This window comes from Furipterus horrens, unplaced genomic scaffold (genome assembly GCF_987537825.1).
Source record: "Furipterus horrens unplaced genomic scaffold, mFurHor1.1.pri manual_scaffold_8, whole genome shotgun sequence".
Lineage (NCBI taxonomy): Eukaryota > Metazoa > Chordata > Mammalia > Chiroptera > Furipteridae > Furipterus > Furipterus horrens.
This window is the reverse complement of record NW_028327178.1, coordinates 88,082,142-88,100,159: the sequence shown is the minus strand read 5'-3', so window position 1 is coordinate 88,100,159 and position 18,018 is coordinate 88,082,142. Positions and strand designations below refer to the sequence as shown.

Genomic DNA, 18,018 nt, shown 5'->3' with positions numbered 1-18,018 from the left:
TCATTTTTCTAGTTTTCTTTCCAATTCTTTTCCTTACATAGTATAATTTTATATATATATTTTTAACTTCATGTTAAACTTGCTTATGAAACGGTTTTTTTATTTAAATAAATTTTGTTGGAGTAAAACATGGCCTTTTAAAGCATTTACCCCAGTAGTAATCATAACACTAACTGTTCGCTACTCTCGGACAGTTGTTTCCAAGTCTTCACGGTTATTGTGCCACATCGAGTGCCAGGTCTGGTGCTTTTGGTACTTGGTGTGCCTTTTTTTTTTTTTTTTTTTGCTGTTGGTGGTAGGGTTTTTTGTTTTTGTGTTTTGTCTTTTTGGTACATTTCACTCAGAATTGCTTGAGGGGGATTTTTATGTCAAATCTATTGAGCATTTTTAAGATTTGTGATGCATATTCCTGAACAAGCGTCTCAACACATCTAAGTCAGAATTGTCGTTAGTCCTCTACCGAATCGGCACTAGGGACTGTCTGAACATTAAACTCCGTGGGGGCATCCTATACATAAGTGTGTACTTAACAAGGAGCTTAGGTCGAAGTCGAAATAAAACATCTGGGTGTTAAATTCTGCTGCTGGCACTGAGGCGGTACTGGAGCATCGCAATTAGGAATCCAGGCTGTGGAGGCTCTAGGTCCTGCCCCTAACTGGCTGTGAGGCCATAAGCAAGTTATTTAATCATCTGAGGCTCAATTTCCTCACCGTGAAAGGGGATATAATTATCATTTCTTTAGACAGGGGTTTGGAGTAAGAAGAGAGGACTGGCTCCTGGATTCTTCCTATCTGTCACACATAACGTGATAAGTACTAAGTTCTATTGGTTTTGAACCTCCAAGACCTCTTTCTCCCATCCCCCCCCCCCCCCCCCCCCGCCAGTCCTCACTTCTTCAGCTTTCTAAACCTCCTGATGAGTCTCTTGGACACTAGTCAGTCTTCCAGCTCCAGCTCCATGCCTCCCAAGGGATATTGTTTCATCAGTTCTCAGACACGCTCTTTCACATAATATCTCTGAAGTCAGAACTCAGCCTCGTCAATGGCATCCCATGGTGTTGTCAGCGGCCTATAGATCTTACTTAAATGGTATGTCTTAAAATCGATGACTTAGATTCAATAAGCAGTATATCTTCCTAAAATAGATCAAGAACTAGTTATTTTCCAATTTCTTACTTAGAGTTGAACTTCAAATCCTTTTGTCTGCCAGATGACATTTCTCAAGACCGGACTCCAGTTTCTTCATCTGCAGCCTCATTCATGCCTCTCCTACTGCATCTCTTCTGTGATCACCCCAGATTACTTGGGTCCTTCACTGGAAGCTCACACCCCACTATATACTGTGCTTACTCTTCATCTTGGGGGAGACAGCTCAAGGAGCATGCTTACAGTGATTCTCAGCCTGCCTTTCCCTCACCCTCACCACCTTCCTCTGTTCCTCAGGCAGAACAGCCCCCTATTGCTTGTGTCAAAGCTGTAGTCAGTCTGCTTTAATGACCAGAAACCTTTATAAGGCAGGGACCACTTCTTAAGCCATTGCATGTCTGGTATCTGACAAGCACTGTGTTCTCAGGAAGTGTTTTAGTGAAATGTACTGGAGCATGGAAATCTGGAGGAAGTTTAGGAATAGGCTTACGAAGTCCTGGGTATTTTGTATCCCTTTCCCAGAGATGCCTGCCTTTCTACAGCTCATACTGACTTACTCTTATGCTGAGCGTGTTGGCCTCAAGTTTCTGGATAGAGGAGGCCACATTTTTGGGAGACCTCAACACTTAACAGTCCCATGAGTAATGAGATCTTACTATTGTGAGGCACCTGTTTGATTTCCAACCTGTTTCTCTGCCCCCCCCCCCGCCCCCCCCATTTCTTCTTTCTCCCCATGAAGTTTGGCATAGGATATGTTTTGAAGTACAGAGTTCATTTCATGGTCTCCTGAGTGTTGGGCCAGGAGAAGGTAATTGAAGGTGGATCTCCCTTAAGCAAAGTGCATTTCTTAGCCCCCTATGACCTTGGAGATAGCATTGTCTGGTGGAAGAGACTTGGCCATGGAGGCTCATCTATGGTACATTCATGGGAGTGGTCTTGGGCAAGTTGCTTAATCTTTCTCTTAGTTATCCCACCTCTAAAACAGTATCCAGTGAGATGAGACAGCTTGTATCATGGGCCTTTAAAATAGTGCCTGGAACCCAATGGGCTATCAAAGGTTCATTTGCCTCAACTCCTTAAAACCTCCAAATGACACTCACAGTTGTCTCCCCCTCTGGGAAGCTAAATTTTTCTCTCATTAATCTTATAGAACTGTTAGATTATACCAAACAAGGGAATATTAAAACTTAAGTAAAGTTTTTTTTTTTCTACTGTCGATTCAAAAAATTTCTTTTGGGGATTCTGCTAGTTGCTGCATGTGTCTATTCCAATTATGCATCCTGAAACTGGGGAAATCACCACAGGCTTGCTCAGGGGACCCACTGGGCCCACTGTGAGGTGGACCTGAGCCAGAACTCCATGGGTCCCCTGACTTCCATAAGCCCCCTCTCTGACTGGCAAACCCAAGTGACATTTTCGGTCTCCAGGAATTAGTGCCACTTAAGAACCAGTGTTTAGTAGTCCCTAAAAGTTTGACCAGTTTCTCTTCTTCAATTCAGTGACTTTGGTAAATTATAAGACTAGTGCCTTGGCTGCTCAGAAGAGGGAAGGTACCTGGGAGATCAGGCAAGGTTAGCAGGTTGGCATTCAAGCTGATCCCTAAGGTACACATTCAGATTTGGGGATGAGGTATTTTTTTAGATAGAGATCACCTAAAAAAAAAAAGAGTGGCCTGATCTGGCTACAAAGTGGGTTTTGGCTATAACAGCCTGAGAAATGTGATGTGTAATCATATACTTTCATTTTCTGATCTGTTTCATCTTTTGCTTAGTATGTGGCCTGCAGCATTGGGATTATTGAAATCAGTGACTTCCTAGGACTAGGCTGAGGTCCAGTAGGAATAATGATGTCAGTGACAGTCAGGAAGTGATGCCCTCCAAGTATCTTACACTTGGCAAAGTGAATTTCATGCCTATGACATAACTCACAGTAATATGTGGGGTGGGTGTCCTTCTCATTTGGTGGATTACAAGTTTGAGGCTCAGCAGGGTTCAGGGACTTGCCCAGAGTTCTAGCCATCTTGCCTGAGTTCTCTCCGTGCTTTCCTTTGAACTAAGAAACTATTTGGTAAACCCATGGGACTCTGCCTTCTGGTCTGTGCTCTTCCTGTCCTTCAGCTTGGCCTGCTTCTTGAGAGAAATGGCATTGATTGCTGCATGCCCTCCCTCCATCTTGCTGTAACTCAGAAGCCCAATCTGCCTGAAAGAAAGAACTGGAATTCTGACATGTCACTTAGGTTTTTTAGTGGGCCGCTGGGGATTCCTTTGTGAAAACAGGCTGCAGCTTCTCATGAAATAAGCCTGTGCAAAGAAGTCCTTTTTGTCTCTAGGACCAGTGGCTGCATCCCCAGTTTTCCATTCTGTCTCATGGATGCTGTGTCTGACTCTGAGAAGGCTCCTTCCTCTCCAGTGCTTTCCTGTCAATAAACAGCCCCTCCTGCAGTGTCTCCCCGGCTTAGCTCACTTCCCCAGAGCAAGCTCTTCTGTCCAGCTGCCCATCTGCCCCACCCACCCACCCACTCACTGGCTTGGGGCACTTTTTACCCTGTTTCTTTCCCTGGATTCTCATAACCTGGACTTACATTGTAGTCTGTTTTGCAGACTTGTTTTCTTTTTACTTCAGTTGCCATAGTTCCCAACTTTGTATATAAAATAATCACCATTCCCCACCCTCTTTCCCCACTGTTTCAGTGAAAAAGTTGCACTGTTTGCTGATGTGCCCTTTGCAGAATGGAATTGATGGCTTTTTAATCATTTCCTTTCTGGCTGTACCACCAGCAGACAGCTCTTGCTCTCCTGTTTATGAGTCTTTATTCTGGAGTCTAGGTTGATTCTGTATTCAGATCCCCACTTCATTTGGTCGTGTTTTTAGATAAAGAGCCTCAACCCACTAGTGCCGATGACCTAGAAAGAAGATAATGAGATGGGGAATGACTGATTGAAAAAAAAAAACTGCCCTAAACTGGTTCTACCTGTATTACTTTGATTGTGACTAATATAAATAAACAAATTATATAATTACCGGGGAAATGAGGTCTGTCAGATCGTGGTCAGGAACCTAAGGGTTTTGCCTTGCCTGTGTTACTGCCTTAACCTAGAACTCCCAAACCACTAGCTTTGGTAGACTGTGCGCTTTGGTAATTTAGGGGCCATGTGGTTTGGAAGGGGGTGGGGATATGCGGATCACCGGTTTTCTTTATAATAAAGTAGAGGAAATGACTGGTAAAAAAAAAAAAAAAGAACCCTCCAGTAGTGGCTGTATGAGGGTGTGCAGCCCTCATTTTTGGTAGAATGGAGACCCCATATGGGGATCAGAGGACTTGTCTCTAGACCCTGCCTTAGTCACTAATGATCCATGTGATTACCTAGGGCAGGCCCAGCCTCATCAGCTAGGTGAGACATCTGTCTACTTAGACTTAACTTTGGGGTCAGTAGTAATCAAAAAACTTCACATATGGGCACAGTATGCCATGAATTGCTTTATAAAGAATACTGGAATTTGTTGGAGATACCAGTCACCAGCTTTCCTGGAGCTTCAGTGGCTCAAAGGGAAAGACTTGGAAAGATACAACTGGAGTTTCAAGCCAATACGGTTTGATTCCACCTACACATCTACTTTGGACACCACCGTTCCTGCCAGACTTCCTATTTACACCTGTAGTCCATTTGTTCCTTTGTTCCTTTAATCCATTCCATCTCTCAGCCTAGAATTCCCTTCTTGCTTCTCCCTGCTGAACTACTGCCTGTCCTTTAGAGGTAACATAAGTTCTTCCCCTTCTGAATTCTTTAGGTCTCGCAACTCAGACTCACCTTTCACTGGTCATGAAATGACCTTGATGCAGATGCACAGCTTACAATAGATGGTTTTGTAGGTTCCGGTTGTCTCCTTTAAATTAAGCTTCAGAGAGATGGGGTGTGTTGTGTACTCACTGTGCTAGGCATACAGTGGGTTAACAGAAAACACTGAAGTGGAGTGTGCCTCTGGAGTAAACAAAATTGTAGTTCCGTTCTAGATGCATTGACGAGAATCATTATACAAGTTAGAAAGGAGGGGAGGCAGGTCATTTGTTTGGCATGGAGTCACACACATTTGACAGTCTTCTCGTATGCTTTGCCTTGTCTCAGCAGCAGCCCTGGGAATATGGGTGGTATGATTCTGCCTATTTGGAGACAGTGTGATGGAATGCAATGGTTCCACAGTGGAATGGATTTGAGCCTTTTTTAAGTTTCTGTGAGCCTCCGTTTCTTCATTGTATAATATGGGGATGTTTCTTCCTACCTCCTTAGGTAGTGGTAAATATTAAGTTGAATGTCAAGTGCCAGTGCAGGCACTCTGTAAGTGGTTCCACATGGCCATTTACAGGTGAAGAAGCAGAAGTAGAAACTTGGAAAGGTGAACTAAGTTGCCTCCTGGCAGTTCACCCAGTCGGCAGTAACTAGAGTTACAACCCAGGCACCCTTAACAACACATACCGTGTCTTGTTATCCTTTGACTCATCCTCTGTGAGTAGAGATGGGCTGGCTTGTATAGAGTTGGCTTACACTAATTGTGCTGGTCCTCTCGGATTGAAGCAATTGTCACCACTGTCACTCTTAACTTTAATACACTGCATTCCTATAGCCTAAAGGTGGTGTGAATGTGCCCATCTCACTCAAGCTCTTTCCGGTCTTCCTTTGATTTAGGAGAAAGGATCCTGGGTTATGCCGAGGAGCCCTGTTATCTCTGGTTTGTCATGGAGTTCTGTGAAGGTGGAGACCTGAATCAGTACGTCCTGTCCCGGAGGCCGGACCCAGCCACCAACAAAAGCTTCATGCTACAGCTCACGAGCGCCATTGCCTTCCTGCACAAAAACCACATCGTGCACAGGGACCTAAAGCCAGACAACATCCTTATCACGGAGAGGTCTGGCACCCCCATCCTCAAGGTGGCAGACTTTGGACTAAGCAAGGTCTGTGCTGGGCTGGCCCCCCGAGGCAAAGAGGGCAATCAAGACAACAAAAATGTGAATGTGAATAAATACTGGCTGTCCTCAGCCTGCGGCTCAGACTTCTACATGGCCCCTGAAGTCTGGGAGGGACACTACACAGCCAAGGCTGACATCTTTGCCCTGGGCATTATCATCTGGGCAATGATAGAAAGAATCACTTTCATTGACTCTGAGACCAAGAAGGAGCTCCTGGGGACCTATATCAAACAGGGGACTGAGATCGTCCCTGTTGGTGAGGCGCTGCTAGAAAACCCAAAGATGGAGTTGCACATCCCCCAGAAACGCAGGACTTCCATGTCTGAGGGGATCAAGCAGCTCTTGAAAGATATGTTAGCTGCTAACCCACAGGACCGGCCTGATGCCTTTGAACTTGAAACCAGAATGGACCAGGTCACATGTGCTGCTTAAAATTCAGGGCAAAGCATCTTGGGTGTTTTAAACTAGGTGAGTGTACTGTTTTTGTTGTGCATGCAGTCATCCTGGACTGGATTTTTCACCCTGGGCCCTGGGGTGGGCCCTATGGCGTTGGGAAATGCAGAATTAAAGAGAGCTAAGTGCTCGTTATCAAAGACTCTCCAAGTCTTGTACGGGGGATTATTTGAGAATGAGTTGGAATGTCTAGAGAAGTTTTCTGAGTAGAGTTGAATTTGAGCTGAGTCACTTAAGTTTTCGGGAGACACATTTTCTCATCAATTAATGCTTGCTGTAGAAAATGTGCAAAAAAGGTACGGGCAGTTGTTTTCAGAGGATAAACACCACCCCTAATTGTATCCCTCCTGCTCGCACATCCAGTTCTACACAGTTCAGATCATGCTGTAGTTAGGTACAGTTTCGCTTCCTGCTCCTTCATCAGTGCTAACCCGAGCATTTCCTCATGCCATACTTTGAAAGTATGGCTTTCAATAATTGACATCTCATTATATGTACCAGAATGTAGCCATTCTCCTACTTTAGCTATCAGATGGCTTATCCATTTTTAGACACTATAAACAGTGTGTGAGTGAATATTCTTCTGGAAGGCTTTCCTTGTTTAAATGATTACCCAGATTTATTGTGGGCTTTTACTTGTCAAGTATTGTGCTAGGCTCTGGGGTAACAGTGGTAAGCAACATCAGAACTTGCCACCCTCATGAGTTCTGCACTTAGTTGGGGAGAGAAACATTACTCAATATTTATCATAATTGCTTTGCAGCAAAGGAGAAGAGGTATTAAGGAAAGTTGACCTTCCAGGGGGTGGTGTTCAGAGGCGAGAGTAGGGAACTGGGGGCAAGGAGGAGCATTCCAGGTAGAAGATCTAGCCTCTGCAAAGGACCTGAAGCCAGAGGGACCCTCGCACATTTGCAAAACTCCAGTTTGGGCTAGTGAAGAGTGTACCCATGTAGTAAGCGGGCAGAACAGTGACCTGCCAAAAGTGTGTGGACTGAGTGATGTGGGAAATCCAAAAGTGCGTGCCAGGCACAGCGAGTTCCGTTGCACCCGAGCCTGAGGTGTGAGCAAGGGAAATAAGATCAGAAATTAGGTGAAACCTCAGACCTTGGAATTTGACCTTGACTTAGCACGTTTGGGAGCCATCTGTGGACCCAAGCGGAACATCGCAGCATTACGAACTTTAGCACGTGTAAGTTAAATTGAACAAAAGACTGGAGACTTGGAGACCAGTTGGATCAATTTTATTCACACTAGTAAGATGTTATTGAACCTGAAATCGAGTAGCACTGAGAACAGAGGAGTGCCTTGATCATCAGGGCAGAGAATTGGCAAGACAACTGACCAGATATGGAAGTAGAAGAAAGGAATAGATATGGGATATTAATGGCAGTAGACACAAATACTGGCTGGTATTCTGGTCAGATTTGAATTTTTTTTCTTAGCAGAAATCTCCAGCCTTGTTTTGTGGGAAGGAAAAAAAAGAACATTGACCACCATATTTGCTAGGTATTTTCCCATGTTCCATATTATTTCTACTCTCTAACCCTGTAATGGGTTAAGTCATTTACCCAATATCCTACTGAAGTGAAGGCAGGGGTATCTTCCTTACGCCCCCCCCCCTTTATTTCTTAATATCAATATGGCAAGCTGGAAATAAGCTACTTTTATATTTTGCTGAAGCCTCAAGATGAGATGGGAATGGGGCTGATCCCAGTGGTCATTTGCAAGGAAGGGGCCTCAGCACATCAGACACAGAGCCTCTATCGCTTGGGTGGGTCCTTAGTCTCCTTGTTTCCCTTTATCACCCTCAGATTTCTAGTTGGAGTTGGTTAGTAACTGAGTTGAACCTGGTTACATCTGCAATATTCTCAGTGAATTTATTTCTAGAGTGACTTGCTGGGCTTAACATTCCCATCGCACAAACGTTTATGGAGTGCCTACCAGATGCCTGGCCAGTTTGTCTACTGTCCAGTGGATAAGAGAATAGTGTTCCCTAAGGCTAGGTTTGGACTAATACCACGCTGGAGCACCCGAAAGGGTTGGCTGGAGAGTCTTTTAATTATATTTCATGCTGCCACTTCCCATTTCATCTTATCTTTTCTACTTTTAAAAAACCTCCTAGAATTCAAATTTGACTTGGGGTGGGAAGAAAGTCGTCATTGGAAGAGGGACCTGAATTTGGATTAGGATTATGGAGTTGTCACCACTAATTGAGATCACGGCTTCCATTTGGACACTCACACTTGGGATGTGTGCTGTTTTGCAGGCAAGAGTTTTAGCTAAATAGGAGTGATTCCTGTAAGTAGGAGAAATAAGTGACCCTGAGAGGAGAAAAAATTAGTAACATAGCCTCCCAGGCTCTGACAGCTAACAAAGACGGGACAACAGTACTTGGTCTTCTTGTGCCTATTTGACTGTAGCCTATCCTGCCCCGGCCTAGCTGGAAACTTAGAATTATGGGCCTGGGCCCAGGTCTGTGCGGCCAGGAACTGAGCCTGTGTCAGAAGTTTCAAATCAGTTGCGATGTAAGTGAACTCTTACCTACCTGGCTAAAATTGGGACGATATGTTGAGTCCAGACACCTTTCCCACCCACCAGGCTATATCAATAGAGAAGCTAATTCCATATATTGATTCAACATATTTACTGGGAAACTGTTTGGCAGGGACTATTTTAGGCACTGAAGATATATTAGTGCACAAAACAGACAAAAATTTTTTGCAGTTGTGGAGACATGTACTAGGGAGACAGACAGACACAGGTAATAGGTTAGAAAGTGCTAAGTGCTGGGAGAGGTGCAGACCAGGGTAAGTGAGATCAAAATCCTGGGAGGTGAGGATGAAGGTGTGTTTTTAAGCAGAAGAGATCAGGGTGGGTCCCCTTGACAGTGACATTTGAGCAAAGGTTAGGAGTTGAGGGAGTGAGTCATGAGGATTTCTGGCAAAGGAGCATTCCAGACAGAGGCAACAGCCAGCATAAAGGCATGAAGGCTGTGTAGTGAGCAGAGGAAAGTGTAGGAAGAAAGGCTAGAGAGATAACTAGGAGTCAACTAGAATAGGCCTTTGAGGTCATAAGGATTTTGGCGTTTATTCTTGGGTAAGAAGGAAAGACATTGGTGTGTATTTGGTTATGTGATCTCTGATCTTTTAAAAGGGTCAGTGTGACTTCTGCACTAAAAGTAAATTATAGGGGAGCAAGTGAGGGCATGAGATGACAGGCTACTGTAATAACCCAGGTGAAAGATAATGGTGGCTTTGAACAGTGGAGCAGGGGAGGTGATGATTGAATTTGGGGTGAATTTTGAAGTCAGCCAACAGGATTTCCTACTGGATTGAATGTAAGAAAGGGATGAAGGGTAATTTAAAGGTTTTGGCCTTGGAAGCCATTGGAAGAATAGGTTGCCATCAAATGAGAGGGGGAAGATGTTAGGAGGAACAGGTTTGACTAGAGAAAGTTAGGTTTTAGTCATCTGAAAGTTTGGAAAGCCTATTTAGAATCAAAGTGCAGAGGTAGAGCAGGCAGTTGGGTGAGTCTGGAATTAAGGAAGAGATCTGGTCTGGAGATGCAAAGTTAGAGATGGTCAAAGTAGTACAGTGAGTGTAGAGACGATTCAAAGAACAGCTGAGCTCTGGGCCATCCAACATTGAGTTTGGGAGGAGAAAGGAATAAAAAATTGGAGAGCTGGATATGGTCTCCTCACCAGTTGAAGAAAGGACCTCCAGAGGAAGAAGTAACCTTAATAGTCAGCTGGGTTCTCCTATTTGCTTCTGCATTATAACCTTATGCCATCTTCCTCATTGTGAAACTTCTGGAAAACTCCACTGTACACTTAAGCGTGAATGAAAGTGAAAAAGACAAATAGTGCCCTAATGTTATGACAAGGTTTAGCTTCACGGACTCCGGAACTCCAGACCACACTTGGAGAACCAATGGTGGTATATACAAATGACTGTTCTGATGATTTTACTGGGAAGGGAAGCCAAGAAGTAGGTAGGTGGCAGCTGGGGACCTAGAAAGAAGGGAGTTATTCAAGCTCTCCCCTTGTGTGTCCTGACTCCTAGCCAACTTTTCTCTCAGACTAGACCTATTGTTGTCGCTCTGACTCGAGCTGCATATGGGAAACAGTCTTATCCCCAGTACTGGCACCATGAAGAAACGCCTCAGTAATCTAGGATTGTAGATTTCAGAGCAATGTTCAAATCAAGGCTGCTGTGGTTTTAGGGTTTTGAAACAGTGAATGGAAATTTCACTTTGAGTTGGAAACATGGGATTCCTCTGAAAGGAATGTTGCTGAATGGACTACCTAGGATTGAGGCCCATTTCTGTGGTTTACTGGCTGTTATTTTACCTCTCTGGGTTTTCTTATCCATAGAATAGAGTAGATCATAGTTGGGATACACAAGAGGTTGTGAGAGTGCCCTATAAAAACTGTCTAAATGAAATATTAAATGGTAGAATTTTAGATACACACTTTGACTTGTGTAGAAGGATTTTCTTCTGGATTTTTCTGAAGGCAGTGGTCTTTAGTAGTGGCCTTAGTGGCCTTGCTTCTGATGATTACCAAGTAACTTTTTTCTTTTTTCCAAACAAAGTTACTTCAAGGTAACTGTCCAATTGCTTGTTGTCAGAAAAATCTAATATTAAAGATTACTCAGTGATGGATTCTATCTTTCCCTCATTTGTTAGTTTTTGAAGATGCTTAATAATTCCTGATGGTTCCTACCCGCTAGTCACAAGCCTTACCCAGAGTGGGAGGCCAGAAAAACTCATGTTCCAGGTGCCACTGCCCACATGTTACCAGAGAGGGTGTTAGGGGGTGAGGAAGCCTGCGTTCATGGCCAACTTTTCTATCCAATATACAAATCTTGGTTACTAGGGCCTTTGGAGACCAGGGCCTTAGAATGACGTTTATTTGGAGCAGGCAGCTCAAGCCTGCTGAAGGAGATCAGATGTTGGTGTGACCTGAGGGGCCACAGAAAACAGTCTTTGCTCCATGTGATTTTGGTAGCTACTTAACATCAGAGAAAGAAAACAGGCCTGATTTCTCATTGAAGTGATAAGCGTTATATTTACCCTTGGCCTGGGGTCCTGGGCTAACAGCTGGGTGAGCTGGGTTGGCCCCTTCACCTGGGCTTCGATTTTGCTTCTGTTTTATAAGAGTTGAGGTTTTTTTATGTGGGGGTCCCATACCCTCCATTTGGGCCCCTAATGGTCATCTGTTGAGTCACAAACTTTTTAGCTCACCTAACAGGCAATAGCATGTTTGTTCACATTGAGCTACAGAAGCCAATCAGATCACTGGCTTCCTTGGCTGGAATTATACCCCAACTGTGTCACATTATAGGTATCAAGTTAATCACAAGTGACACTAAAAAAGGAAAAGAAATGCTTAACCGGTGTGGTTTATTTTATTTATGGATTTATTAAATTTTTTATTTTTTAAGCGTTTCTAATCACTTTTTTTGTTTTTCAATTACAGTTGATACACAATATTATGTTTCAGGTGTACACCACAGTGAATAGACACATATAACGTGCTAAGTGACCATCCCCATAAATCTCATCTCATACCCCTCTGATACCATACTAATTATAACAGTATTATTGACTATACTCCTTCCCTGTGCTGAACTTTACATCCCCATGACTGTTCTGTAACAACTGATGTGGTTCGTTTTAAACAGAAAGGTCTTCAAACCAGAGTTACTGGGGGGTAAGCTAAAAAGAGGGGTGGGGTTAGGCGAGAAATTGAGAACCCAGGACTGGATGGGTCTCAAGGTGCCTTCTGTGTTGAGTGTGACTTCCTGGCCCACCCACCAGGAGGGCCACAGCTAAGGCAAGAGCACCTAGGACACGTCCCCTTCCCTCACTGACCCGCCTTCCCTGAGGGGGCGGGTGCGAAGCCCCCACCTGCAGCCTGTCCTCTTGAGTGTGGAGGGCTAGGGGGTTAGGCTCTGAAGGAAGGTGACAGTGCTGAAGGTGACCAGAGATGATGATAATTATCGGTCATGCCTGGGCTGAGTGCTTTATGACCATTATTTCACTAACTTCTCGAAGGTCACAGAATAAGGAATAAAACCATGGGTGGCTTTACCCAATATGGTGTGTTACCTCATGGAATCATCTTTAAAACTCAAATGCTTTTCTGACTGAACTCAACAAATACTGAGCACCAGGTAGATTGAATTTCCTGCTCTCCTAGCACCTGCTCGTTCTGAGGTGTGTCAAGTGGATAGGGGGTGCCTGGCACTGAGTAGGTTTCCAGTTGGGAAGTCATTTGTTCTCTGAAAAAGCTCAGTGTGCTGGTGAACAACCAGGTAGGTAGCCCGAAGGAAGCAAGCAAGGAAGGCTTCACAGAAGAAGTGACCACTGAAGGGGTGACCGCCAAAGGGACCAAAGTTAGGGGTTTGATTCTTACACCCTAGAGGCTTGTCCCACTTAATCTCTGGTGAAGCCTTGAACAAAGGGAGGGTGAAAGGAGCGAAATGCCAGCCTTACCCTGAGGTGGATGCTTAGATCCTTAAGCAATGGGGTTTTATTTAAAGTAGGGAGATCATTGGGAGGGCGGGGGTGGTGGGGGTGACGGTGTTTAGCCAATGATTATAAATGCTTTGATCCACGCAGACCTGGAACCTCTGAGCCTCTGAGCCCCTGTATGTAAAATGGAAGCCCTGGCCTTGGCTTACCCTTTCTCACTAGACTTCATGGGGCTGTGCATGCAGTGGGCGGGGTGGGTTGTGAGTGAGGATCCAGAGGGTTTCCTCTCTGTCCCCCAGGAACCTAAAGCTCAGCCTACCCTGTGGAGACCTGGCAGCCCTAGGAACTAGAATACAAGCCGTCCTCTGGGGCCTGGTCTGTCTCCTGGTGTTTTCTGGGCATTCCCCCAGGTGGGGAAGGCTGCTGTCTGTACGGTCAGCCAGCTCCCCTGAGCAGCGTTTGTCCTGCTGTTGCCATTTCTTGTCTGCTCCTGCTGTATCAACCAGAGGAAGCTGAGCTGTAGGTTATATAATGTGGCTGGTTGTCCCCAGGGAGAATCTGTCCTTTGCAGCCCAGCAGGACATCAAAGCATCTGCGAGGGGACAGGCCTGCCCCAGGGCTGTTGCTGCTCACATTCTCCATCTCCCTGGCATCCTTGGCTCCTTCTAGCCCAGACAGCGTCCCTCTGGGCAAACCAAAATAGCTCTGGTAATCATCCATCTGTGAGCAAAGCTGCCTGATGGTTGAGGTCCTTCCAACTCCTGTTTCCTCTTACCCCAGAGTTGCACAGAAACTCCTACCAGCTATAACAGCGCCTGGTTATAAAACCGGCTTTGCGGGCCCCCCTGACTTATGCAGGGCAAAGGTCCTGCCCTTTGATTTCCAACACTGGATAAGTACTTTACATACATCATACAGCATCTGTATAACTGTCCTGTTATCTGCCATCATCTCCTGACGGGAAAGCTGAGAATCACTTTCCTTTGGTTTTGAGTCGGGATTTGAAACAAGGTACCTGACTGGGAATTCCACAGTTCTATTCTGCCTCTTGCAGCCTCTTTAAAAGCAGCGTTTGATGGGTTTCTATTTTGAGGCGACTGAGTTCCCCTCTAAACAGCATCCCAGAGGTGGCCCCCTTAGGTGTTAGTGGGCATTGCTGTCCATGGGCATCATTCAGAGTCTTGACAGCTAATCTGCGCACCCTGCACAGGGCCGCCATCCGCTCCTTCAGGTGAGGTCCCCTGTGTGTGAATTCCTCTGGTGTCACCCTGATACAGTCTCAAACGTGGGCAGGGGAGGCATGGCTGGGATAACCAGGGGTCGGGCAGCGGTAGGCAGAAGCCACATAAGCAGGCAGACATCAGAATTACCAAAAGATTGGGGAATGGGAGACCCAGAGCATGCCCCACGTAGTGGCAGCCAGGACAGCACCGGCACTGAGGAGTGCTGACAGGACAGTCTAGGGCCTTTGTACAAGGAAAGGACTCCGATGTGACCCAGAGGCACCCTGTTGTCCCTGTTCCCTGGTGCCCTAGCCAGAGTCCTTTCCCAGTGAACTTAGCCTGGGCATTTGAGATGGATGAGGACTCAAAGCAAAAGAGCAGGGTTGCTGGGTTTCTCCCCACACATCTGGCTTGTTTATTGAATCTTGACTAAAGCAAGGGATTTCCTCATTTGTGCCTGTCTTTGGTGTTACTGCTTATAGCCTTGTGTTGAAAGATTGTGGGGTCTGGGCAGGTGTGGTGAGCCAGAGCCCTCCTGGCTGTGGCAGACACTTGCCCAGTGCAGGTGTTGACAGCATAGACCCCAGCATTGCCCTGTAGGGCAGTGGACACTTTGTTATAGTAGGTGTGACTTTGAGACATACAGGAAGCCTGGAGAGAATGCAGGGAAAGCTTTCTGGAGGAGGTGGGCTGGTTCTTGGATTTTGGTTTAGGGACATCTTGTCAGCCAGGTAAGTGAAGAGGTCACATTACAGGGTTTGTCAGAAACTCTCCTTGACATACTGAGGCTTTGTTGGGTACAGGACTCAGCTGGCAAGGGGAAAGGGTACTACTGTTCTAGTAGGGAAATCCCCAATCTGGGGTGCATTCTAGGCCCAGGACCTGGGGACACTCCCCAAGAGTCTGTCTTGATAAATGCGGTCAGGGGTAGGTAAGTTCCCAAGCCCCTCGTTCCATTTTCACTAGTGAGTCCTCCGTGGTATTACGGAATCAGAGGAAATGGAGACCTCCTGCATCATTTCTAGGATTCAGAGGCACGGCAGGCCTTAAAACTGCCAGCCAAGTTTAAAATAAATCAATACCATAAAGTACTGCAATGAATTTCCCAACTTAAAGGAATTTCACTTTGTGTGAGGGGTGCCAGGGGAAAGCTATAACTCAGCCTGCATCGTGCACAGGTCAGAATTCTGTATTTTGTTTCTTTGTAAAAGAAAGTGATGTCTAGAGACTCAGTTGGAATGGATTAGAGCCATCTAGACACACCACAGGGCATGGTGAAGAAGATGGAAATGCTTCTAATTCCCCTGGCTTCACAGAGGAGCTGGATGTGGGCCTGGGTAGGTAGTCTTCTGAATAGTGACCTTGATTTTTTTGTAATTCTGAGGCATGGGACTTTAGTAGGAACGGAAGGCAGGTTGCCTTTGGTGTATCGTATTGGATTTTAGTATTGACCATCTGTTCCAATGGGAAAGTCACAGATGATGTGAGCCAATTGACTCATTCTACATTTGCTTCTATCCTTTTGTAAAGAGGAAACCCTGAAATATCATGTGCAACACCCTTGTGTTTTTTCCTTTCTGTTTTTATAGACATGTCTAAGACATGTCCTCCCAGAAAGCTCCAGTCTAGGGCAAATCTAAGGCATGGACTGAAAGTGGAACGCTGTCAGATCTTGGCAGAATGCATGTGCCTTTCCACCCCAGCCCAGCCCAGCCTTGTTCCAGACGTAGGAGAGCTGGGAGTCACAGTAAAGATTCATTTGTTGTTAGTAACCAGATTGCCTGCTTGGGTTTGATGAATGTTTGGAAGGAACCCTTGGTTTGCGTGGGGCAGCAGAAATGCGTATGAATATACCACACCCCAGACAAACAACTGGGTGACTTTTACCTTTAAAAAAAATTACTTGGGTTCTCAGGCCAATACCCTAAACTGCAATCCAGATGTCACCACTGACACTATCCAGATGTCCTCCTCCCTCACCTGCCCTGAGCATCTCGGCATGGGCACCGACCAGGTGCAATAGAGAGAGCCTCTGGGGAGAAGTTGCTCCAGCCCAGTTTTTCAGAAGTCCTCTGGTGCAGTGGAACAGCTGTCCCCAGAACTCCAGGTTCCTACCAACTCCTATAATTTTATTGAGTTGGACATAACATAGTGGTGCTATAGGCAGACCCAGATGTGAGTCTTCAGGATCTGCAATAAAGTTTGACCATGGTTAGAAAGACTGCTTCCATTTTATCAGTGGAAGGAACTGAGGATGTCAGTGTTCTACTTAATAGATCGAGATTCTATCCTGTGAACTTGAAAGTATGGACAAGCTATTGCCACATTCCTCTCTACTTCTTCTCATTAGCTCCTACCCCTTAACACACACACACAGTGCCAATGACAAACCTCAGCACAGTGATTCTCAAAGCATGGTCCCCAGACTGGCAGCTCCCCCTGGGACCTTGTTAGAAATGCCTATTCCCTTCCCTGGCTGGTGTGGCTCAGTGGATTGAGTGCTGACCTGTAAACCCAAACATTACTAGTTTGATTCCCAGTCAGGCACCTACCTGGGTTGTGGGCCTGGACCCCAGCTGGGGACATGCTTGAGGCAGCCGATGAAGGTATCTCTAATACATCAATGTTTCTCTCCCTCTCTTTCTCCTATTCTTCCCTTCTCTCTAAAAATAAATTTTAAAAATCTTCTTTAAAAAAAAATGCCTATTTCCGACCCCACCTCAAACCTTCAGAGTTGTAAACTGGGAAGGGGTGTTCAACAACCTCAGTGGTGCTGTGCTGCTGCACACTGGTCTGAAACCGGGAGAGAAGGTAAAGGACCACCCACCACCTTATCAGCTATTAAACACACAGCCGACTGCCTCTCCTCTTACCCCTTGGCCCTCAAAAACCTTGAATCTAGGCTCAAGATCTGGGAACCCACTAGGTTCTAATCCGGGCCCTGTCCGCTATAATTACCTAGCATTGGGACTTTGAGCAAGTCACTCCTATAGGCCATGGCTTTCTCATTCAGAAAACCAGAGTACCCAAAGGACCATTCTTGGCCCCCTCTTCCCTAGTCTCTTAACCCTGGCATATTCACAGTTAGTTCCACAGTGGTTGTGGTTCTAGGACCAGGGACTCCTGGCTTTTACCTAGTTTCTCCCTTAGTGAGGATGAGGTGAGGCCCTGTGGCCGCCAGCTCCTGAAATAAGGAGAACAATCAAACTTCTCATGGACTTCCCTGGCCCTGGGGCAGTGGACTTCTGAGCCACAGTAACAGTGAGCGTCTTGGGTTGCTCTTAGGTGAGCACCATCACTAATAACAGGTCCCTGAGTGATCCCCTATGGTGGGACAGAAGATCACCCTTAGGGAAAGGAAGTTTGTGAGGCAGCAAGGCATAGGGAAGGGGACACTACAGAGGGCTTAGGTCTCCACGCGGAGTCTTAGACGTGGCTTTGAACCACAGCCACGTATTGAGCACCTGTTGTGTGTCTGGCGTGGACAATGAGAGGAAGCTAACCCTGACCTCACTCCATTGAAACCATAGGCATCTCTCTGAGCCCAGGACTCCTCATTTATCAAACAGGCCACCCACACCAATGGAAAATGAACGTAAAGCTAGCCTAGGAATGCAGCAGGCACTCCACAGCTGCTGAGTTCTGCTGTCCTTTCATACCAGTGTTCGGCCATGCTGATAACAGAGCTAGAAGTGGTGTCTCAGAATGGGTGCAGGTTCGTGTGCTTTCCACCCATCTCCTCCCCACGCCCGTCCCG

The 18,018-nt window shown here is 45.8% G+C and overlaps 1 protein-coding gene across 1 annotated transcript in view; it reads left to right on the top strand.

Moving 5' to 3' along the window:
* Window positions 1-18,018, top strand: part of STK35 (serine/threonine kinase 35) — a 39,490-nt gene that overhangs the window by 8,412 nt on the left and 13,060 nt on the right. Inside the window, exon 3 of the mRNA XM_090286146.1 lies at window positions 5,828-6,576. Within this exon, the coding sequence (XP_090142272.1) occupies window positions 5,828-6,540 (713 nt within the window). The 3' untranslated portion in view covers window positions 6,541-6,576. The remainder of the gene's footprint in view (window positions 1-5,827; window positions 6,577-18,018) is intronic.